A 26,257-nucleotide genomic window follows, 5' to 3' on the forward strand; every position below is an offset into this window, starting at 1 on the left:
GGGTCCTGTCAATAACTTTGCTCATTTTTAAATTAAAAGTTAGTAACTACAATGGGAAGGAATGTCTTGGAGACTGATATCATACATAGATGCCATAACTAACATGCCCCTCAATGGTGCCCAAAAGCTAGCATTTGATCCTTTTCCTACCTTGGGGACAAACACTGTGCTGAATTACCCCCTTTATAATCCTACTTAAATTTATGATTACCTAGTGTAAGAATTTGTACAGATTTTGTCCACATAATAAGAATTAAGAGATTTCCTGGATTCTCTACACAAATGAGTGGCATTTACAAAGTATGTTTACCATGGCTGTAGAGTCATTTTATTCTGAACCTGTTCCCAATCAATTCACTTCTGGGGGGGGGGGGGGGGGAGAACTCTTCAGGCACATTTTTCACTTGAAAGCCTCATCCAAAGAGTAAATTTGGTGATTCTGGGACATTATTAAGTCACCTGCACCAGTCTTGAGTTAACCACGCAAGGAAAGAGTGAAATGTGTGTCTTGTAAGGACACAAAAACAAGACTTTTTTTGTACTCCTATAACTGAAAAAGACTTACATTTCAACTTCAAAAACTTGCCATGAAGTTGAACAAAAGCCTCTGACACATTGACAAATTTGGTTCATAAATACAATAGATAACATTAGAAAATCTGGAATAGCATATTGGCAATATACATATATCAAAGGCTCTTGTTCCCTTAATACAGAGGGGAAAAAATGGCTCTTATCACATCCTCCTCATTTTTAACCCCAAAGTTTTAAAGAGTAATTGTTTCCTCTTTACCATCTACTAGCTCTGTGCCTCCAACTTTACTTTAACCATCTACATATTTAAAAAGTTTTTCCTCACCTCTTCCGTACAAATTCTTGTATGCTGACCTGATTTAGAAATTATAACACATCTAGTTTTTAACCTGTCACTATTTGTGCCACTTTCAAATGACATGCTCGGTACTGAGCAGTTCAACACTCCCTGATCTTGTGACTAATATCAAAGCCACACCTCACTAAAAACTGATAGTCTTAAGAAGCAGGAAGTTAGTTATCCTATTTCACATTTTTCCAGAAAAAAAATTGGCTCTTATAAATAGGATTTGGGGGCCAGAGGGGATGGAAGGATAAAAAAAAAAAAAAAAAAAAAAAAAAAAAATCATTCACTCAATCTTGACCATTCTGATTAGAGACCAGCAAATCTGCAGGTATCCGCTGTGTATCCACGGATGTGGATTTCCACAGACCATTTTTGCGGATCGCACCATGCATGTGGATATAAATTTTGTGTCTCCACAGGGCTCTGCAGCACACACTCACCCAAACAGAGCGGCTGTCACCCAGCCTGCAGGCTCCAGCTCAGCTCTCTGAATCACGTAGCAGTGTGTTGGACATTCTGGGAGTTGTAGTCCCCAGCTTGCTCGGAAAGAGGAGGTAAACAACAACTCCCAGAAAGTAGTGAGCCAAGCACCATTTTGAAGGTGAGATTGTTCTTTAAACAGGCAGGCGGCAATGACTGCGTGCATTAGAGCTGCCGCAACTGCGTAGGGGTGTTCAAGCCCCCCATGGGCTTGAACATCTTATAGCAACTTTAAAAAAAGCATTCAATTCCTTGTTAATTTTAATGTTATGTACATCTAGAGTCTTAACCTATCTTCATCTATGTCAAGATAACAAATCCAAATATTTTTATTCTATCTGAGGCACATTTACATTATTATTTTTAATGATTTACTGTTTACAGTGTGAGGTAATTATTGGACTGATTTTTCTATCAACGAAAAGGAAGAAAAAATATATAGGATTAAGCAAAATAAAGCTTTGAGACGCTCAAAATAGATCAACCAACTTCCAGGGTAACTCCTATTAAGTTCTACTTTTTCCTGCACCTCATTTTTGAAACACGTATATTCGCAAACTTCAGCTGAAATCAACATAACATTACTGTACATTTCAGAATGCAGAAACAAGCTCAGGATCAGGTTTAAAACAAAAGGAAAAAGATGACAGAGGAGATAATTAGAAAAATCCTACAAAATATTTTGATAATAGATAAATGTATGTATAACTACTCAATCCACAGAAGCAAGCATTGTACCTATAAAACTAAGGCAAGCTCAACTGTTGCAATAACTTATTCAAAATTGCACATGGGGATAGCAAGAGTTCATGCAGATGCAAAATAGAGCTGTTTAAATAAAGTGTATACTACTGATACAGTGCTATATAAATAAATAAATTTCAGAATAACAGAAGATATCTATTTTGCAATTCCATCACTGAAGATGTCATTAATGTATTACCAGAAACCATGATGTGAATTACTTCTGAATTTACCACATGGTTACAGGATCTAAAATGGGCTGTATGCCATGCAAATTTAAAGTAGATCAAGTAACACGAGCCCATACACGCATTCCATGTAATTTCTTCATTACACTTTACTAAATGAAGTAACAGTGCTCTCAAGTAGTTTTCTTGAAATAATTGTTTTAAGAAATCTGTAAAACAATATGTTCAGTTATGTCCAAGAATAAAAAGAAACCATTTTCACTCATGAGCTATGTTTATAACATTGTTTTGAAAGGTGTAGATATAAAAGTATACTTACAGATTGTATATCTTGTAATGGTTTTTATGTTTTGAATCCAAAAACCTTAAAAGAGAAAAGGCAATTTACATAAATGTATTTTGGCTACTACTGTTTCAAAGATATTTTAATATATTTACAATACAAAAAACGTTTTCATATGAATTTCAAACTAAGCAGTTTTGAGTTTGAAATTCAGGCTATTTCCCCACAATATCTCTTGTGCAGGGTTGGGCCCCATCAGTGTGTCTCGTCTTGTTCATATAAGTAGCCTCACTAGCATCAACAGGACTATTTGTATAAGTGAAGGCAGCAGGTTTTAGGCCCATATAGTTAATTACAAAATGTATTTTTAATATTCATGCTCCATTTGTCAACAATATAGATTTTTTTTAAACTTGTATTACTGCGTTTTAGTTTTACATTTTTTAACCAGAAGGATGTCTAGTTAACTATTTCAATAAAAATAATTGCTATAATTATTACTTTCAATGTAATCATATACACAGAATATTCACCAGAAACCTATCTTATGCACTTCTCTATAAAGTTTACTGATGCACCTGTACTGATACACCAATAAAGTATAAATATCATAAGAACACAACAGCCATACTGGGTCAGACCAATGCTCCATCCAGCCCAGTATCCTGTCTTCCCACAGTGGCCAATGCCAGGTGTTTCAGAGGGAGTTAACAGAACAGATAAACATCCCATTGCTCATTCCCAGTTTCTGGCAAACAGAGGATAGCGACACTTCAGAGTTTCGCATTTCTGCCCATCCTGGCTAATATTCTCAGATAGACCTGTCCTCCATGAATTTATCTAGTTCTTTTCTGAACCCTGTTATAGTCTTGGCCTTCACAAAATCCTCTGGCAAAGAGTTCCACAGGTTGATTATGTGCTGTGTGAAAAAATACTTCCTTTTGTTTGTTTTAAACCTGCTGCCTGTTAACACAAGAACCGGGGATCACCCAATGAAGTTATCTGAAGGAATAAATAACACTTATTTGTTCACTTTCTTCACACCATTCATGATTTTACAGACCTCTCATATTCCCCTATTCAAGGTCTCTTTTCAAAGCTGAACAGTCCCAGTCTTATTAGTCTCTCCTCATATGGAAGCTGTTCCATACCCCTAACAGTTTTTATTGCCCTTTCATGTTCCTTTTCCAATTCCAATATACCTTTTTTGAGATGCATGTGGTATTCAAAATGTGGGCATACCATGGATTTATACAGAGGCAATATGATATTTTCGTTCTTATTTATCTATCCCTTTCCTAATGATTCCCAACATTGTGTTAGCTTTTTTGACTGCCACTGCACATTGAGCGGATGTTTTCAGAGAACTATCCACAATGACTCCAAGATCTCTTTCTTGAGTGGTAACAGATAATTTAGATCCCACCATTTTATATGCATAGTTCAGATTGTGTCTTCCAATATGCACTGCTTTGCATTTATCAACATTGAATTTCACCTGCCATTTTGTTGCCCAGTCTCCTAGTTTTGTGAGATCCCTTTGTAACTCTTTGCAGTCTGCTTTGGATTTAACTACCTTTAGTAGTTTTGTATCATCTGCAAACTTTGCCACTTCACTGTTTACCCCTTTTTCCAGACCATTTATGAATATGTTGAACAATACTGGTCTCAGTACAGGCCCCTGGGGGACACCACTATTTACCTCTTTCCATTCTGAAAACTGATCATTTATTACTATCCTTTGTTTCCTATCTTTTAACCAGTTGCTGATCCATGAGACTACCTTCCCTCTTATCCCATGATAAGCTTATTTTGCTTAAGAGCCTTTGGTGAGGGACCTTGTCAAAGGCTTTCTGAAAATTTAAGTACATTATATCCACTGGATCACCCTTGTCCACATGTTTGACTCCTCTCAAAGAATTCTAATAAACTGGTGAGGCATGATTTGTGTTTATAAAACCATGTTGACTCTTCCCCAACAAATCGTGCTCATCTATGAGTCAGATAATTCTGTTATTTACTATCGTTTCAACCAATTTGCCAGGTACTAAATTTAGGCTCACCAGCCTCTACTTGCCAGGATCGCTTCTGGAGTCTTTTTTTAAAATTGGTCTCACATTAGCTATCCTCCAGTCAACTGGTACGGAAGCTGATTTAAATGATAGGTTACAAACTACAGTTAGTAGTTCTGCAATTTCACATTTGAGTTCCTTCAGAATACCATCTGGTCCTGGTGATTTATTACTGTTTAATTTATTAATTTGTTCCAAAACCTCATCTAATGACACCTCAATCTGGGACAGATCCTCAGATTTGTCACCTAAAAAGACCAGCTCATGTTTGGGAATCTCCTTCACACTCTCAGCCATGAAGACCGATGCAAATTATTCATTTAGTGTCTCTGCAATGGCTAATCTTCCTTAATGACAGGTTTCAGAGTAGTAGCAAAAAGAACAGGAGTACTTGTGGCACGTTAGAGACTAACAAATTTATCTGAGCATAAGCTTTCGTGGGCTACAGCCTTAAGTGCTCCTTTAGCATCTCGATCATCCAGTGGTCCCATGGGTTGTTTAGCAGCCTTCCTGCTTGTGAGGTACTTAAATTTCTTGCTGGTTCCCCCCCACTCCCTTTCAATCTTGGGCTAGCTGTTATTCAAATTCTTTTTTGGCCTTCCTAATTATATTTTTACACTTCACTTGCCCGAGTTTATGCTCTTTTCTATTTTTCTCAATAGGATTTAACTTCCACTTTTTGCCTCTCACTGCTTCTTTTATTTTGTTGTTTAGCCACAATGGCACTTTTTTGGTCCTCTTTATGTTTTTTAATTTGGGGTATACCTTTAAATTGAGACTCTTATCGTGCCTTTAAAAAGTTTCCATGCAGCTTGCAAGGATTTCACTTCTGGAACTGTACCTTTTAATTTCTGTTTAACTAGCTTCCTAATTTTTGTATAGTTCCCCTTACTGAAATTAAATGCTACCATGGTGGCCTGCTTCGGTGTCCCCCAACCCCTCACAGGGAGGTTAAATTTTATTATGTTATGGTCATCAGTTCAGCTATACTCACCTCTTGAACCAGATCCTGTGCGCCACTTAGGACTAAATCAAGAACTGCCTTTCCACTTGCGGGTTTCAGGACTATCTACTCCAAGAAGCAGTCATTTAAGGTGTCAAGAAACTTTCTCTATGCATCCCATTCTGAGGTGACATGTACCCAGTCACTCTGGGGATAGCTGAAATCCCCCATTATTACTGAGTTTATTTTTATAGTCTCTCTAATCTCCCTGCGCATTTCACAGTCACTATCACCATCCTGATCAGGTGGTCGGTAATATATCCCTACTGCTATATTCTTATTAGAGCATGGAATTACTATCGATAGAGATTCTATAGTATAGTTTGGTTCATTTAAGATTTTTACTTCATTTGACTATATGCTTTCTTTCACACACAGTGCCACTCCCCCACCAGTACAACCTATTCTGTCCATATATTTTGTACCCTGGTATTACCGTGTCCCATTGATTATCCTCATTCCACCAGTGCAATTAAAAATCAAATTCCAAAATGGATTGAAATAGCCATTAGCCATTAACGCACTGCATAAGGAGCTCCAATTAGTACTTTGGGCACACAGAGAGGGAGGAAGCATGTTATTTTCCAATTATTTGAACCAGCATCACTTAAACAGCCATCAATCTCTAAAAATAGATTAAATGTTTTTTCCAGTGCTAAAACGCTAATGATAATTTTGCAATATAATCCTCTACAATGTTACTAAAGTTTCAGATAGCAGCATGAAGATAAGAATACTTTGGGCTAAATTTGATACTTACACTGATTTAAGTGAGTGTCAATGTTAGACCGTCGTGTTTTTATAATGTGGTACAATCAAAATTCTCGAAGCCCTTCAAACCTGTTTCATCACATCCTCTTGATGTGGAGAGTACACTCATTTTAAAGTTAAACAAGAATAGCTTTTATTTGCTTATTTTGGGTGGGTTTTTTTAAAGCGTTATTACCTATTTTACAGAAAGTACCATAAACTAATGAAACTGGACATTTTAAAAATAAATGTAATCTACTTTTCATAGACCACAGTTTAGGTAGACCAGGGATCAGCAACCTTTCAGAAGTGGTGTGCTGAGTCTTCATTTATTCACTCTAATTTAAGGTTTCGCGTGCCAGTAATACATTTTAATGTTTTTAGAAGGTCTCTTTCTGTAAGTCTATAATATATAACTAAACTATTGTTGTATGTAAAATAAATAAGGTTTTAAAAATGTTTAAGAAGCTTCATTTAAAATGCAGAGTCCGTCTCCCCCCCCCCCCCCGGTGGCCAGGACCCGGGCAGTGAGTGCCACTGAAAATCAGCTCACGTGCCGCCTTTGGCATGCGTGCCATAGGTTGCCTAACCCTGAGGTAGGCTAATGAATTTCACTTTGTTTCCCATTTCATTTTTATCTTCTCACACACTAGCACAAGTTTGGATTGTTTGAGTTGCAAAACCTAACAGGGATTTTGATCTGTTTTTAAAACAGTACTAGTATTTTTTCCTATTAATCTTGGATTTTGTAAAAGTTTATTTAAATAAAAGTCTAAATTTGAGGTCAAATTTAATGACAGTTTCCCTCTAAGTGTCCCTCACTTACCACAGTCAGTCAATTGGAATTCGAGGAATAGAACCCACAGAATTATAAGTGATAAATTTTCTGAAGTAAGTAGGAACAAGGTCAAATTTTCCCTGCTTTGTTCAGGTCAGCTAAAGCACTGTCCAAACACCCTTCCCCCTCCCCCCCTTAATGGTGGGGAAGGGGGAAGAGGAAAAAGTCTTTTCTACACTTCATGTAGCAGCTCTACGAGCTGAACTATAACCATGATACACCAAAAGTGCCGTTATTATATATGATGTGTCACCTGGCAATGTTCAATAAGAAACAACATACAAGTGTTTACACTTAACAAAGTGTGTTTGCACATCAGCCAGAATGAATTAAATTAGCCATGGCAGTACATGCTGTTCACATTGAAAAGAAACATGAGCTGCTAAAATCCTGGAAAGCTCAAGCAAAAACAAGCTCTAGTTATCAGTCATAATACTCCAGAAGAACCTCTGTGGTTAAACTGATGTGTTAAAATAAGAACAGATGTGAGTATAGTACTGAATCCTAGGACTGCAATTTCATCTACAGAAAAATATTTTAGAACAGTTACAATTGGCACCCTTGTAAGCAGTTTCAGGGGGGTCAAATGGCTTAATGAACACAGATTCATCCCTAGAGATAGCCCCATGAGGTTAGAGTTTGAATACATGGGAGGGCAGAAGGGGAGAAGCTGGCACTGGTTCTGCCAGTAGTTTACTGGCTTTGTGGATGAGTTTTAGTTTCCAGGGTTGTCAAATAAGGCATTTTTCTAAGCCTTCACAAAAAGTTAAAAAGCCTCAACACAGCAGTACAACAAACTTAAAAGTAACTGCTTGCATTTTAAAAGATGAAGAGTAATGGTAGTTTTCTAAAAACAGAATATTTCCAATACAATGTCATTAGTTAATTTTACACCACATTTGACACTGACTACTCAAGAAAAACATTATGTCTTTAGAACCAGATACTAATTTCTCCTGGACCTTGAGTAAATGTACATGGATTGTGTGTAAAGCATTAGTAAACTCAAAAATCTTTTTCATAAAATGAAAAAAAGGTTACTGCTGCTGAAATATTGCATGCTTATACTTTTGTACAGTCATGCTTCATGTTTGAAAACAAGGAACTCAAGATAATATAACCCAAGTAACATCCAGGTGCCCTACAGTCATTTAATTTGCATATTTTAAAATATCCGAATGTCATTGATTACATACCTATGATATTGCTTTGCAAAATGAAAATTTCTCCTTTAGCCATCTAACGTTATGGAAATGTTATTTCGCTCATCTAACTTTTATTTAAAGTCTATAATTTGCAGATAATGTACAGTGTTTATTCTCAAAACCAAGTACATCTCTTCTACATTCTAAAGCAATTAGAATTAATATTTGGAACTGTGGAGGGCAGACAGCAAAAGATACACTCGCAATATTAATTTGGGTTGGACCACCAGGTTGGGGAAGATTTCCCACCCTTTTTGACATTTTATGCGTAGAACCCATACTCAACAAGGGATGTAAGTGGGGCTTAGGAAAAAACACAGGCAGGCTGACTGGATTCACTGGAAGCCAGAAATCACTTAGGATAGGAATTTGGGAGTAAGGGTGAAGCACCAGCAGAGTCCTATGGAGCACAATGTAAAATGGGTCAGCCAGTAGCATCTGTATCTCTGCCACTGTAGGCTGATGCAATGGACTTGAAGAAAGTAATCTCATGAGACATGTGCGCACCATATTGATAACTTAAGATGAAGGTGACTCAAAGGCAAAGCATATGGAGTAATCATTTTAGTCATAATGAAGAGAAGGTGAGAAAACAATTTAGCACTAGGGAGTTGAAAGCAGACTACAGCAAGTTGAACTCGCTGAACAGAGGAAAAAATACAGAAGAAAGACTAATGAACAGGATGGATTTAAAGAGATCACTTCTGTTTTATTGTGGCTGTACAGAAAACTGCTTCATAGCAAAAGATTTTCTGCTTTCCTTTTCATTATCTTCTGTTTTGGTTGTCCACATTCAAGCTGTCAAATACAGAGACATAGGATGGAGAATCCAGCTTCGGCTCTGTGACATCAAATCTGGAATGCCAGGCAGCGGGACTTACAGATCCAGTAACAAATCCTTGGCCTGATCACCAAAGTGCTTTGCCCAGGCTAGGGCTGCTTAACACCGTGTTCCTCTCCTGCCTACACTTATCAGTCTGGGTATGAAAGGGATTGGAAGAAATGCACAAGGAGATTTGAGACTGTTCACAAGATGGACGACTGTCAGCCATGATTCTCCCACCTCCCCCGGAGAAAAAAAAAAACAAACAACTGGTATTATTTCTTGTTCCAATGATGGCACACGGATCTACCCAACAATTTCCTCCCCTCTGGAACAGAAATCCAAAGACTGTTTCCTTCGGGAATCACTTATGTTGAGCTCTGCACTTTCAGTTCAAGACACTGACCTGAATGTTTCCCTTGCCTTATAGCTACAGACTCAGAGCTCAATCTATTTAGCTCAACAAAGAGAAGGTTAATGGGTGACTTGATTACAGTCTATAAGTACCTACATGGGGAACAAATATTTAATAATGGGCTCTTCAATCTAGAGAGAAACGTATAACAATCAAATTGTTGTACTAAGTTGGCTGTAAGTTGAAGCTAGACAAATTCAGACTGCAAATAAGGTGTAAATTTTTAATGATGGTAAATTTTTCCAGTGGATCTCAAGGGTTGAGGTGGCTTCTCCATCACTGAATTTTTAAATCAAGATTAGATGTTTTTGTAAAATATATGCTCTAGAAATTATTTTGGGAAATTTCTATGGCTTGTGCTATACAGGAGGTCAGACTAGATCAGGGGTCGGCAACGTTTGGCACGCGGCTCGCCAGGGTAAGCACCCTGGCAGGCCGGGCCAGTTTATTTACCTGCTGACGCAGCAGGTTCGGCCGATTGCGGCCCCCACTCGCCGCAGTTCGCCGTCCCGGGCCAATGGGTGCCGCGGGAAGCCGCAGCCAGCACATCCCTCGCCTGCGCCGATTCTCGCTGCCACCATTGGCCCGGCACGGCGAACCGCGACAAGTGGGGGCCGCGATCGGCGGAACCTGCCGTGTCAGCAGGTAAATAAACTGGCCTGGCCCACCATGGTGCTTACCCTGGTGAGCCGCGTGCCAAGCGTTGCCGACCCCTGGACTAGATGATCATAATGCTCCCTTCTGACCTTAGAATCTATGACTCAAGAAGAGCTCAACCAACCATAATGAGAGATGACATACAAGATAGAGGGTAGTATTTGTGAGCATTTTGAGAGAGAAATGCCTACGTTGAGGTAGGCATGCCCCAAAAGTCAAGCAAATTGCTCTTTGCTCCTGCAAAGCAGTAAGGCTGGACTCTCCTCGAGTCCAGAGCACCTAAGTTAATATCTGGTCCAGGTGATCTCCCCATTGCCAAGTGGAAGCATCCATGAGTAGTAACGTAGGCAGCAATGTCTAGAATGGGACGCCTTTGCAGCCTTGGCAAAGTTTTGTCCATCAGCATAGTAAAGTGATGCCATTGTTACACAGATGATAGTTGATGTCATCCCAACAAGGTCAGTATACAGTCCTTAACCATCCTTACTAAGGATGTAAGTGAACTTACATAAGCTCACAAGCCCATCTCATCTAACCACAGTTTAGCATTGGTTCTGCAGAAAATAAGCTTTCACTGATCTATATTGCAGGACTGCCCCATCAACTCTAGTGTCTCAGCCGGCAGCAAGATGGACATTTTTTAAGACTAATTCTTGGTCTGAAAGAGTAAAATAATCAGCAGACACTCCTCAGGGTTCTCCAAGCCCTGAAGTGACTTATCCCATATTAGCGAAGGTGAGTACAAGAGCCCAGTCTCAAAATATTTACCACCACTGCTAGACACTGAAGACTATAGGCAGCTGATACAGTTGATCAACAACAGTGAATTGAGGATACTTTCCATGAGCTTCCTGGATTACTAAATTTAAATGTGTCCTGGTTGGGAGCCAGAAACCAATCCTGGAGATCAGTGGTTCTCAACCAGGAGAACACTGTACCCCTGAGGGTACGCCGAGGTCTTCCGGGGGTACATTAACTCATCCAAATATTTGCCAAGTTCTACAACAGGATACATAAAAAGCATTAGCGAAATCAGTACAAACTAAAATTTCATACAACTTATTTATACTGCTCTATATACTATACACTGAAATGTACGTACAATATTTATATTCCAATCGATTTCTTTTATATGGTAAAAATGAGAAAGTACACAATTTTTCAGTAATAGTGTGTTGAAACTTTTCTGTATTTTTATGTCTGATGTTGTAAGCAGTTTAAAGTGCGGTGTAGCTTGGGGTTACACAAGACAAATCAGACTCCTGAAAGGGGTACAGTAGTGTTGAAAGGTTGAAAAACACTGCTGTAGAAGGCACTGAATTATGAAGGGGTTGATCACCAAGCAGAATTTTTGAGGCATGACAAATTTGTTGAGTCATCTGAAGTCCACAATGGGATGAAACCCCTACCCTGTCTTGGTAATAGGAAGTAATGACAATGAACTCCTCTTCCATTAACATATTAGGGACCATCTCTATTATGCCATCTAGAGGAAGGATGCAATTTATTCACTTAGCACTGTCTTGTGAGGTGGAAAAAAAACGATAGGAATGCAAGAGCAGAATTAGAGGGTGCATCCTTGATCCACTCTTTCCAGGACCAGTTTGGTCAAAGTAATTTCACTTCATACCACAAGGAAGGACAAAAGATGGTTGCCAAAAGGGGTATAGATCCCCAAATAGTTGCTAGATCCGAAGTTACCGAACAGCATAATCAACCATGCTTCTAAGCACAATATGTGGCTGTGCTTCGACTCCTTCTGGGAGGGCTTCTATGCCAATGGTAAACTTTCTGAGTGGGTTGATACCTAGGAACAACCCAATACCAGGACATTTTGTTCTTTTTAAAGATGTTTTTTTAATTGAGGAGAGATTTTATGTATTGATATTTTGGGTCATTGTAATGTCTTGTTGTAAATGACACTGTCTTGACATGTATAGGTACATATCTGGTCCTGCCATACGGGCAGGGGACTGGACTCGATGACCTCTCGAGGTCCCTTCCAGTCCTAGAATCTATGAATCTATGAATCTTAATATAGAGTTAATATTAAACATATTGTATATTTACCATAGGTTATATCGTTAAAATTTTCTTTTTAAAAAAGAACACACTGGGAGGGTGGTTAGTAATACATAAACCATTCATATTAAGTATCAGAGGGGTAGCCGTGTTCGTTGCTTTTTACAGATCCAGACAGAGAGTCCTGTGGCACCTTTAAGACTAACAGATGTATTGGAGCATAAGCTTTCGTGGGTGAATGCCCATTTCGTCGGATGCATCCGAAAGCTTATGCTCCAATACATCTGTTAGTCTTAAAGGTGCCACAGGACTCTCTGTTGCTTCATTCATATTAACTTTGTTTTTCTTTTTTTAGAAAACATTGTTTTCTGGAGTCGAGGGGAAAAGTCTCAGAAGAACAGAAAGAAAGGAAAGTTAAGGTGTGTGGGAGGGAGTAATTCAATTATCATCCTCTGAATAGTCTTCTTGCCTAAGTATAGAATTACTGTTTCTTACAAAGCATCTCAGTGATTTCCTGTGAAAGGTGTACTATTTCCTTGGTGAAATCCATCTGGCACTATACTCACGAAAAATAATTTCAGTATAAGATAGTTTATTAATATTTTATTCCAGTTATCTACAGTAGGAATCCTGGGTCCACAAGTTTAAGATGCTATGTTTTATAAGCAAAAAAAAAAGCTAATGGCAAGAATAGCTTCCTTATTCCTGGTTTGAATCTTTTTAACAGGCTAACTCCCAACACATCTTGTAAGTCCAATTCAAGTTCTATCACTGATTTTTTTGTTTTTTTTATTTCATGATGGTTTTCCAAAAGTGTTTTACCATCCAGCAGTACCATATCATATATATGAAAGAGGGCTGACTGTTTTACATTTCAGACAGACATCTGGGGCTATATAATAAAATAAATGATATTGAGATGGAGAAACCTACATTCTGTAAACCAGGGGTAGTCTATTTTTTGTCAAGGTCCAAATTTCTTTGTCAAGGTATAGTCAAGGTCCAGACTAGAGAAAAATAAAAATTATAGTAAGTAAATAAAAAGATTTTGAGGTCCATTCAAAAGCGTCTGGCAGTCTGGATTTGTCCTGTGGTCCGCCAAGTGCCTATTCCTGCTATAAACTGAATAGTAGTGAATTTGTACTATTTGGTTAGTCTTAGAGCCAATATTTACCATTACATTATTTCATGTAATTTCTTCTTTAAAAACAGTCATGAGATTATACATTCTAGACACTCTTGAGGGCTGAAACTCTGAGACCTTATATAACATTTTCTAATACTAATTGCCTTGTTGGTTCCTTTCTTCTCTGAAAGTGATTTTTGATAAAGTAAACCATCTGTACAAACTTAAATTGTGCATTCTTTTTTTTTTAATATATCAGATATCTGTTTAAGGGTTGCCCATCCCTAAATAAAATCTTCCATTTGTTGGGGCAAATTTGGCCCAACATCTAAAAACTTACTTATTCAACCTGGGTTTGAAAACACTAAACTTTTTAGTAATAGGTGATGTTTCATGGATGCTAGAATTTTGGGATACAAGTCTGGTACATAATTATACAATTATATTGAGTTTGGCAGTTTCTGTTCTATCTGTATGCATGAGGAAGTTGCGCTGTTATAGATCCATTCCAATACTGGTCTAATTTTTGCTACCTACAGTATCTCTGAAGTTTGGTAGCACCTAACCTCCCATTTCAACTGGAGATTCCAGCCATTCCATTTTGATTCTTGTGTTCCCAACTGACCACAGGAATCTTAACATTAAATGTCTTGAAGACATTTTCAGGGGGTGTAAAGAGAACCATAGAAAAAGACCCTGGGGAAAACATTAATTTTAAGTACATGAATTCTACCTATCAAAGTCAAACATAGGTATGTTAACCTTCCCACATCACTGTAAATAATTTTCATTAATGGCTCAATATTTAATTTAAACAGCTCCCCCACTTCAGGTGTTAGATTAATGCCTAAATATCTAAATTTATTATCAACTACTTTCAGAGGGCGTTTATTAAGCATCTTTTGGAGCTGAGGCATAGTATCTCTAATTTAGACCAACTAAATGTATATTCCTGTACCATACGTTTCAATTATTTCCTGCAATACAGGCCAGCTTTTATTGATATCTTTTATCAAAAGAATAAGATTAGTGTATAATGAAACTTTCTATTCCCAATATACTTAGTTCCCTGAATTCAGGATCTTAAGTTCTTTTGTGCTAAATGTTCAATGATCAAATCAAATAAGTGATACCAGTGTCTTGTTTCTTTGTCTGAAGGTATAGGCTCGGTCTTTATGACATTTCACCAAGTACATCTCATAGGATTTCTGTAGATTTTAAATCCACTTTGAAAGCATTCCCAAAACCTATACATCTCCAACATTCTAAATAAAAAAGGGCATTCTACCGAGTCAAAAGCCTTTTCTACATTAATCGTAAGAACGCAGGCCTCATTATTAGTGCTTGAGGAATGCTGCAGCACACGTAGGAGATTTCTTATTATTTCAGGGGCTTCTTCCTTTTATAAATCCAGTTGGGCTTTGTTCCATTAATTTAGGCATTGTCATCTCTAATCTGGATGACTCTATATTTATTAATGAGCTGGGCCTATGAAATGCTGGATTTATGTTTTTATTTGGTTTAGGTATCAAAAATATCTCTCTGCTTGATCAAAGGTATTTGGTAAGCACTCAGTTGCCCAAAGAAAAAAGAATGAGGAGTACTTGTGGCACCTTAGAGACTAACAAATTTATTTGGGCATAAGCTTTCATGGGCTAAAACCCACTTCATCAGATGCATGTACTGGAAAATACAGTAGGAAGATTATATATATATATATATACACACACACACACACACACACACACACACACACACACACAGAGAACATGAAAAAAATGGGTGTTGCCATACCAACTCTAACGAGACTAATCAATTAAGGTGGGCTATTATCAGCAGGAGAAAAAAAACTTTTGTAGTGATAATCAGGATGGCCCATTTCAAACAGTTGACAAGAAGGTGTGAGTAACAGTAGGGGAAAAATTAGCATGGGGAAATAGTTTTTACTTTGTGTAATGACCCATCCACTCCCAGTCTTTATTCAAGCCTAATTTAATGGTGTCCAGTTTGCAAATTAATTCCAGTCTGCAGTTTCTCGTTGGAGTCTGGGTTTTAAGTTTTTTTTGTGGGAGAATTGCAACTTTTAGGTCTGTAATTGAGTGACCAGGGAGGTTGAAGTGTTCTCTGACTGATTTTTGAATGTTATAATTCTTGATGTCTGATTTGTGTCCATTTATTCTTTTGCGTAGAGACTGTCCAGTTTGGCCAATGTACATGGTAGAGGGGCATTGCTGGCACATGATGGCATATATCACATTGGTAGATGTGCAGGTGAACGAGCCTCTGATGGTGTGGCTGATGTTATTAGGTCCTATGATGGTGTCCCTTGAATAGATGTGGGCAGAGTTGGCAACGGAGATGGCGTTTTCACCATCCTGGCCACTATGGATGTAGAAGCCCTCTACACCAACATTCCACACAAAGATGGACTACAAGCCGTCAGGAATATCCCCGATAATGTCACGGCAAACCTGGTGGCTGAACTTTGTGACTTTGTCCTCACCCACAACTATTTCACATTTGGGGACAATGTATACCTTCAAGTCAGCAGCACTGCTATGGGTACCCGCATGGCCCCACATTATGCCAACATTTTTATGGCTGACTTAGAACAATGCTTCCTCAGCTCTCGCCCCCTAGCCCCCCTACTCTACTTGCACTACATTGATAACATCATCATCATCTGGACCCATGGAAAGAAGCCCTTGAGGAATTCCACCATAATTTCAACAATTTCCATCCCACCATCAACCTCAGCCTGAACTAGTCCACACAAGAGATCCATTTCCTGGACACTAAAGGGCTAATAAACCATTGTCACATAACCACCACCCTATACTGGAAATCTACTGACCGCTATACTTACCTACATGCCTCCAGCTTTCATCCAGACCACATCACACAATCCATTGTCTACAGCCAATTTCTAAGATACAACCGCATTTGCTCCAATCCCTCAGACTGAGACAAACACCTCCAAGGGCTCTATCAAGCATTCTTAAAACTACAATACCCACCTGCTGAAGTGAAGAAACAGATTGACAGAGCCAGAAGAATACCTAGAAGTCACTTAGGGCATGTCTACGCTACAAAATTAGGTCGATTTTCTAGACATGGATTTTTAGAAATCGATTTTATATAGTCGATTGCGTATGTCCACACTAAGCACATTAAGTCGGTGGAGTGCATCCTCACTTACGGAGCTATCCCACAGTTCCCGCAGTCTCCGCAGCGGGGATCTGTGCTCTTGTTGGCTTTCCTGCAGCTCCAACAGATGCTTCATCATGTCCGTTTGCTCCCACATTAGCCTCAGCATCGCGTCCTGCCTCCGCTCTTTGTGCTCACTTAATTCTTTCCTGGCCTCTGCCACTGAATGCCTCCATGCATGCATTAAGCTGTGCCCTATCAGTGCGGGAAGACTGCATGTGCTCGGAAAACATGTCATCGCGAGTGCGTTTTTTTTCGCCTTCTAATATAATCTCAGGGACAGAGATGATTGGGGGAGTGTAGAAACATTCTACGCTCTACGATTCTGGGGGGGACTGCATGGTCACCTGTGCTGCTGAGTTCACCACGCTGACCAAACAGGAAATGAAATTCAAAAGTTCCCGGGGCTTTTCCTGTGTACCTGGCTAGGGCATCAGAATTCAAAGTGCTGTCCAGAGCAGTCACAATAGAGCACTCTGGGATAGCTCCCAGAGGCCAATACCGTCGATTTGGGTCCGCACTAACCCTAATTCGACCCAGCAAAGTTGATTTTCGCATCAATCACCTAATCGGGGAGGAGTACAGAAGTCGATTTTAAAAGACTTAGGTCGACGGAACAGGGTTGGTTGTGTGGACGCAGTCATTTTTAAATTGACCTAACGTGGCTAAATTCAACCTAACCCCATAGTGTAGACAAGGCCTTACTCCAGGACAGGCCCAACAAATAAAGTAACAGAACGCCACTAGCCGTCACCTTCAGCCCCCAACTAAAACCTCTCCAGCGCATCATCAAGGATCTACAACCTATCCTGAAGGACGATCCCTCACTCTCACAGACCTTGGGAGACAGGCCAGTCCTCGCTTACAGACAGCCCCCCAACCTGAAGAAAATACCCACCAGCAACCACACAACAAAAACACTAACCCAGGAACCTATCCTTGCAACAAAGCCCACCTTAATTGATTAGTCTCGTTCGAGTTGGTATGGCAACACCCTTTTTTCATGTTCTCTGTGTATATATATCTTCCTACTGTATTTTCCACTGCATGCATCCGATGAAGTGGGTTTTAGCCCATGAAAGCTTATGCCCAAATAAATTTGTTAGTCTCTTAAGGTGCCACAAGTACTCATTCTTTTTGCCGATACAGACTAACACGGCTACCACTCTGAAACCTGTCAGTTGCCCAAGAAGATTGAAATACATTTGTTAACAAGGGCATTACCTATTTTTTTAAAAATTTTAAGAGACTTCAGAAGCATATCCATCTGGAACAGGACTTTCCCCCGATTTTAGTGAGGACTACACCATTTCTATTTCTTCTTGTGTTACTGAGCTAATTAGTACTACTCTTTCATTGTATGTCAGTCTGGGCATGTTAAGATACTGCAATATACTAGTTCTCAGTTCTTCCATATATACATATTTGCTAGTATCTCTCTCAAATATTCCACTAGTAATTTGTAAATCCCCCCGCCCTCTTTTTTTTTTTTTTTTTTTTTCTATTTTTTCCTTTATGTATTTTTTATCTCTCCCCGCTTTTTTTTTTTTTTTTTGGTGTATTCCATTTTGTCCTTAAGGTACTGCATAGCTGTTCTGGGTCTTAGGCTGGAAATAAGTCTGATAGATTTGTACCTCCATTCATAAAGCCTTTGTCTGGCAAATAAGAGAGCTGTTTGGGTTTTTTTCTATTACCAGTGCTTCTAACACTCTTGGTGTTTTTAATCTCTTGGTTTTAACTTTGTATCATCAGTCAAAAAATAATGCTTCTGCAAACTGTAAATTTGTTCCTCTATGTCCACTTATTTTTGCTGGTCTTTTTCCCTACAACTACTTTCTGGGATAATTATAGCTTTAAAGGCCTCCCACCTAATTATACACAGGATATATCCACAAGAACTATCAATGTTTTTTCCATTTTATTCACAAAGTTTTTGTCTTTTAACAATATATTACTAAATTTCTTCTTTTCCCTTATTCATGAATTAGACTATTTTTATGAAGACAGGTGCCTGGTCCAAGATATGTATTAATCAAACTCTAACATTAAGAATTCAATGGAAAAGAACTTTTGGTATCAAAATTAGATTTATCCTAGTATGCCCATTCAATATCATTACCAACTATAACAACCTTAAACCATGTATTTCAAAGAAACATTCTATTTTAATTTCCTCCTTATACTTGATATTTTCTAATATCCTTAATACTTACAAATTTTCCTAACTTTAATGTCTGTGCCATGATTTATTGAAAATTACTTAATATTCCTAATACACAATATAAAATCATTCTAAAGATTTCTGCCACGGAAGCAGTATTTTCCTGAACACGCATAACCATTTTGTTTTATTATTCAAAAGTTGTCCCAATTCCACTTTCCTGATACTTATAGGGCCCTTGATTAAGCTCTATTTAACTTTAATCCAATTAGTTCCCAGTTCTTGGTCTCCTGCATTTGGTTCCAGGACTGAGTTCAGGAACTTTTATGCTTCTGGTATATAAAGAGTGTGAGATTGACCCACCCCATATATTTTCAGGCTTGCCCGGGGGGGAGGGGGAGGGGGAGAGAAGAGAATGCAGATTGAAGCTTTTTCCTATGGAGCTGTGTGCAGACTTGTGTAAACTCAACCCTTTTCCTCTGTGCACCGATAAAAGGGTCTTGATAGGAGTTGACACAGTCGCCCTCCACTTTTATTTCTTTTAATTTCCCAGCTGTGTTGAGAACCAAAACCTGGTCTCTAAAGTTGTGTAGCCATACTATGACAGGATGTGGTCTAGTCAAATTTCTGTTGTGCAGTGATAGCACACGGGATTGAGGTCTTTCAATCTTAACTTTATCTGATCTGACCAACCGATTCAAGACTTTCAGACCCCAAGTTTCAAAGTATTTATATGTTATTTGCCTTTGGTCCCTTCCGGCAGCCCTAGAATCCTGGTTTTTTTCCTAGGTCCCCCATTTTCCACATATTCCACCTTTTCAGTCAATGTTTTGATAGGAGACAGTAGGGTCATACATCTCTCCTCTTGACCCTCCAGGTCATCCTCAATGCAGTAATTCTAGAGTCCATCTCTGTAATGGATACTACTAGTTCATCTGACTATTCACTGTCCAACTGTCATTTAATTTTTCTTCAAGCTTGCTCAAGCGGATTTCCAGCACCAGAGTTAAACTGGCAGTAATCTGTGGCACTCTTGAGCCATCTGCAGGACTGCTAAGTCTTCTTCTCACTCCAGCTCTTTAACTTGTATATTTTCCTCTTTTGTTTTACCCTCCTCTGAACTTTTCAGAGTTGCCAACTGTTGCCCAGATTTCTAGCTAGATATTAACTGTAAGTTCACCTACTTCACACTTTGTTTTCTGGCACCGCTGCTGTTCTTTGTGATTCTCCAAAGGGGATGGACCTGCCAGTCATGCCACTTCTCAACTTTCAGACTGGAAAACAGTGTGCATCCTGCTGCTGCAGTACCAGTGAGTTCAAGAGATCGTCCTCAGGCTGCAATTCTGCTGCTCCTTACCGACCTCCTAGAAAGTAGGGTTGACAGGCCAACCCATTCACTTCTCTTTTCAGCTTCCCAGAAAATAAAGACAGACTGTCTCCTGCTACCAGAAAGGCTACGGGTGTGGTAAAGCCTTTCACTGTGTATATCTCAGCAAGGAGGCAAATGGGCCTCTCGCTCACCTCCAGCAGTGCTGATAGTGTAGCTCCAGTGGTGGTGGGGAACAAAGACCTTCAGCCTGCTCGGATCTTCTCTGCTCCTATTCCTACCAATCTATTCTTACCTGTCTCTACTCTCAACTCCCTCAGTGGTATAGGGCCACTGTAAGTGGAGGGCTCTGCTGTAAATTTTGCTGAAAATTAGAGAAGGGGTGAGTGGGAGCTACCCAGGGCTATTTTCTTGCTCCACCAGAAGTCACAACCCTTTTAAAACTTCTTGGTAATGGTCAAAGATCTCAAGCTGCTCGAGTCCTTTAGGGCATAGAAAGAGAAAGTCATCCATGTTGGAGCTCAATTCCGGTCCCTCAAAAGGAAGAGCCTCATTGTTGTACTCACCTGAGGAGTCCTGAAGTCTGTAGTCAAGATACCCCTAAGGGAGCCCAGGAAACGGAAGGCAACAAGAAAGCTGCTGATACAGGATAAATATGGGAATCCTGGAACCAATGGAGCCCAGTATGAACCTCTAACCTTCACTCCTAGTAGCAGTTTGACATTCCCTAGAACCAAATAACTGCTGCACACGGTTGAGGAGAGAGGGAATGAGGGAAGACAAAGGCTGTTTCTCTGCTCAGCAACAGTGAAAAGCACTCTGTCTTAGAGGAAGCCATCTCCCTGCTGACTATGCTTCCTGGTGAAGAACAGTACTAATGCTATTGCAGATGGTACTACTCCAAGCTGGGGTACAGCTGCCAGGGATTTTGACTGATCAGACCCATGATCTCAGCACAGACTTTTTGGAACTTTTAACTCCCCAGATTCAGATTAAGGCTAGATAGGACTATTCGATCATCTAGTCTGTCCTCCTGTATAGCCATCCAGAATGCCATCCAGTTATCTCTGCACTGAGCCCAATTACTTGTGTTTAACTAAAACATGTCTCCCAGAAAAACATCTAGTCTTGCTTTGAAGACTTAAATGGAGACTCCATTACCTCTCTTGTTGGTTTGAAGTTCTCAAGGTAGTTATTACTCTATACCAAGGAAAGTCACTGGGTGACCTACCTTGAAGATTGAATACCACAGCTGTGCTGGTACTGAAGAAGCAAGCCAACTCCTTACCAATGGCAGTTCCAGATTTCAGTGGGGACTGGTTTCAAAGAGCATCTTCTGGAATCTGTGCCATGAAACAGGAATGTGGACTGGAGTCCCTGATCAGAGGATTTGAGACAGAGCCTAAAAAAGTCCTTCCAGTAACAGATTCAAGCAAATCAGACCAGAATCTTGGGACAAGTTTTGGTAGCTTGGTCTTTAAGAGGGATGCCTCTGATGGCTAACTGTAATAGGAGTAGAACCCAACTATCCAGACTCAATGCTCAATCAGAACAGGAAGTATTTGCAATGTTAAATCAAAAAACAGAATATTTCTGAATAAGAGAAAATGTTCAGCAGTCCAGAAATAAAATGGTTATTAAAAAGGAGTTCTAAAATAGGAAGGATGGTCTTGTTAAGGCCTCAGACTGGGCATCAGAAGATCTGCTTTCTATTCCCAGCTCTGCAACAGACCTGTGGTATGACCTTGACAAGGTAACATCTCAATGCCTCAGATTTCCTCATCTGTAAAAATAGGGGCCTACGTTACAAGAGCATAGGATGAAATCTTGGTCCTATTGAAGTGAATGGGAGTTTTGCCATTGACATCAATGGCCTCAAGCTTTCACCTGTGGAGTCTAAATTCATGAATGTGTGTAAAAATACTGCAAGATCCTTAAATGCAAGACAGCACAAGCATAGAGTTTTATTTCCTAGCATGATAAATGTTTATTAAATATAAGTGACTATGCCTGAAATTTACACCATTCAATTGATGACAATGCAATATATTACCCATTTAATGACATCAGTTATCCCATAATTGTTTATGTATATTATGGATAAGCTGCGAGATTGTCACGGATTCTGTGACTTGTGCAGCGGCCAGTGAAGCTGGCCTGAGCAGCTCAAGCAGCCCCTGCGTCAGCCGAACCGATCACTGCTGGGGCAGTCTTGGGCCACTGCAGCCACCTCCCCCAGCAGCAGCAGGAGTTGGGGGGGGGGTGCCCCTCCGGACTGGGGGTTGGGACACGGGAGACAGTGAGGACTTTGGGCAGCGCTTACCTTGGAGGGCTCCCTGGAAGCCATGACAGGTCCTCCCTCAGCTCCTAGGCAAAAGTGCAGCCAGACAGGTCCACGCGCTGCCTTCGCCCACAGGCAATGCCCCCACAGCTCCCAATGGCCGTGATTCCCAGCCAATGGGAGCTGCGGAGGCAGCGCACAGAGCTGCATGGCCACGCCTCCTCCATAGGAGCTAGCAGCTATGGGTACATGTGCCGCTTCCAGCGATCTGCACGAAACCAGGGAGGAAGCCTGCCAGCCCCCGCCAACCATCCTCACCCCAGCACCAGTGGGGATCCCGAGCTGCTCCCCCCCAGAGCACCTGCAGCACCCCCAGACCACCCCCCAACTCCCATGACAACCCCAGGATCTTCCCCCCCCCCCCCAAGATTTAGTAAGGGGTATATAGTACAAGTCATGGACAGGTCACAGGTTGTGAATTTTTTTTATTGCCCATGACTTTTACTAAAAATACCTGACATTAAAAAATAGCCTTAATTATGGATTGATCATATGAGTTACTGGGATCCCTGAGAATTCTGAATAAAATCTCTCCTGAGGAGCAGAGTGACTATACTTTACAAAACAACTTTTATTTACAATTTTTAACAAAGAAAAAAATAGGGCAAAGACCAGTCAAGCACCACCTTGGGAGTTCCCAGATCTACCTACTGAGACTGTCAATAAACAGGGCACAAAATGGGTGGCGGGGGGGGGGGGGGGGGAGAAGGGGAATTGACAGGACTGATTTGGGAAGACCAGGACCCACATCTGTAGTTTCCCCCATCCAGGCTGGAATCACACAGATATGCGACTAACTGGTTCAATAAGCGCTGTTACTTGTAAATAAATCAATACTGCACCTCTCTCACTTCTCCCTTACTACCGTATGAGTTGTGAAAGGCCTTTCAATCATAATTTACACACATCCCACTAGACAGTCCTTCACACACCCTTTACCAAGCCCCTAGACCTTGAGAAATGTTGCTCTAAGAAGTGCATTAAGATGTGTTAGCATTGCCCATGTAATATTAGGAGCACTAGGACACAAAGGCTTACTTGCAATACAAAATTAAGCCATTATGCACACAGTTGTAATAATTTGGTTTCGCTAACCTGGTACTGAGCATGGTCAAGCTTCAAGTGTAGATAGAGGCAGCTAGTTGTGCAGGGTTTAAACCAGGATTGTTTCCGTTTACTCTAACTATGTAGTGTTATCTAAATGTTGTTGAACATGGTTTGTCCCCATTTACACTTGAAGCTCAAACACACTCAGTATGAGCTCAGTCAACCCACTTGCTGACAACTGTGTGCATAATGGTTTCACGTTACAGTGGAGACAAGGCCAAAGCGCTATGCAAGTATTGAGTACAATGCCTTTTATCTAACAGAGAAGTGCCTTAATATTCTGAACCAATATTGCAAAATCCCGTTTAAATATCACTGAGGATGTGTTTTAAATTAGGTTTGTAACTTTTGGCATATGTATGATGGACAAAGGAAGCCCGAAAGTTCCCCCTCCAAGGCACTGGGGTTTTAGGTTGTTTTCTTTAATGCCATTTACACCTTGGAAATACTAGGAATATCAAACCAGGTCTTCCCTGGTTTTGCCTAAGTATTCCCCCCTCAGACAGAGGAAAATGGTGAAACTTATGAACATTTTTCTACAAAGTGTTTTTTAGACACTGGAGTAAAATGGACAAAAAAAAATACTTCAAGTAACTAATTGTGCTTCCCTCTCAATTCCTTAGTTTTAACTCTTGTGAGATCATAATTTCACTTATTCTCCAGTTGCCACAGATAGGGTGGAATTTTCAAAAGCACCTGAAGTGACTTATGAACATGAGTTCCATCAACTTTTAAATGGGACTTGTGCTCTTAACTCACTTATGTTTCTGGCAAGTATTTCTGCTTGGTATTTTACATTAGAAATTTAAGGTTAGCTGCTCTGGAAAACTCAGTGAGATTTTCAAAAAGATGTATATGAGTTAGGGGTCATGCTCTTAAGTCATTTAAGCACTTTTCCAACACAATTAGCCCAGATCAATGTTACACCTTAAAAGCTGATTGTTCTATGTACACATCAAATTCATACAATGGCCTAGAATACAATCCCTAGAAATACACTTCATTTTACAGAAATAGAACCAAAGACCACTTTTACACCAAACTTTGCCCTCCCCTAAGTACCTCTAAGCAGAAGATCATGTGTACTCTATCCAACCTACTTATTACAGGCATTAAAGGTTGAACTACAACATGAATGAGTATTTCAAAAAAATAGATAAGCAAATAATTCACAGAGTATCAGCAAAAATATAAATCTTACCTTACTACATCATCAATGTTGTTTCGGTATACTCCTTCAAGTCTGTCCGCAGGAAAACCCATAGCAATTATGTTTGGATAAATATCTGAATATTCAAGTTAAGGAAACATTTGGAAAATAAATTTGTAAACTATGAATTAAGTTCAACAGTTCAAAATTACTTTAATAAGGAAACATGGCTGTTAATTAAGGAACAAAAATAAAGCAAGCAATAAATGCATGAAAGCAATGATTCTTTCCAGAATTTGGGGGGGGGGGGGGCGTCTTGCATAACAGACTAATCCCTACTCCTGAAGGCATTCTGCACCAAAACATTAAAAATTCTGTGCCAAATAAAAATTCTGCACACAATATTTTAAAATTCAGCAAATTCTGTCAAATAAATGTGGAGGCTCCAGCATGGCAATGGGGAGCACAGGCCACTGGCTGCACAGAGTGGGAGATCACTGGGCAGCTCCCCCCGGGATACAGACTCAGTGGTGAGGCTGCATCCAACCCTGACACAGCACAAAGACCGGGCCCCTCTGTGCCATGTGTACCAGGAGTGGACAGGCAGGCTCAGCCAGAGGTTCTGAGTGCAACGGTAATGGGACTCTGTAGGGGAGGTCCAGGTGAAGTGGTTGGTGATCAGCGGGGGGTTGGGGGTGTGGCAGGAACAGAGCTCAGCAGGAGGTATGGGTGTCGGGGGCACAGTGGGTCCAGATGCAGCTGATTGAGGCTTGGTGGGGTTTGGATGCGGGTGGCTCATCAGGGTGGTCCAGGTGCAGGGGGAAATGGGGCTCATTGGATGTGGGGGGGTGTTGAGTGCAGGGGGATGAGGCTCAGCAGGAGGGTCTGGATGCACAGGGGTTGGGTGGATGGGGGAGCAGCTCCCTGTACAGGGATCCCTCCTCCTGCAGTTGAAGAGCAATGGGTGCAGTAAGCGGGAGGGAGAGTTTGCAGAGCTTCCTTCAGCTGGGGGAGAAATCTGGGGCTGGGTCTGACCTGGCCCCGGATACCATTCAACGGAAGAGAAACTCCTGTCCTCCCCAGCCCAGTTGGGGCTAGCAGCTAAGCCCAGCGCTAGGTAGGAGCCACCTCCAGCTGGATCTTCCCTAGTCCCGCCTCCTGCCCCCACAGTGATTTACCTCTCTGCCAGCTGTCCTGGGTCTCCGAAATATACTACTGGGTAGAGTCGCATGACCGCTCTTGTGGCTTTCCTTTGCTTCCCCCTCAGAAAGTCATTTTTCTATGGGGAAGCAAAGAAATCTGTGGGGGACAAATTCTGTGCGGTGGCGCAGAATTTCCCCAGGAGTATAATCCCAGAGCACACTGAATGTCTGCCATAAAAAAAAAAAAAAAAAAAAACACACTTGTTACAAACTCAGACAAAATTAATCCATCAGAAACATTTACAGTTGGACAAAACACTAACATTCACTAGAAAA

At 40.3% G+C, this 26,257-nt stretch overlaps 1 protein-coding gene across 1 annotated transcript in view; it reads right to left on the bottom strand.

Annotated features, from left to right (window-relative positions):
* PTEN (phosphatase and tensin homolog) overlaps window positions 1-26,257 on the bottom strand; it is a 117,286-nt gene that overhangs the window by 48,640 nt on the left and 42,389 nt on the right. Inside the window, exons 3-4 of the mRNA XM_029911378.1 lie at window positions 24,831-24,915; window positions 2,612-2,656 (exon numbers count right to left, since the gene is read on the bottom strand). Coding sequence (XP_029767238.1) covers window positions 2,612-2,656; window positions 24,831-24,915 — 130 coding nt within the window. The remainder of the gene's footprint in view (window positions 1-2,611; window positions 2,657-24,830; window positions 24,916-26,257) is intronic.

Source organism: Terrapene carolina, unplaced genomic scaffold, assembly GCF_002925995.2.
Source record: "Terrapene carolina triunguis isolate 2854851 unplaced genomic scaffold, T_m_triunguis-2.0 Scaffold95, whole genome shotgun sequence".
In the NCBI taxonomy this organism is placed as follows: Eukaryota; Metazoa; Chordata; order Testudines; family Emydidae; genus Terrapene; species Terrapene triunguis.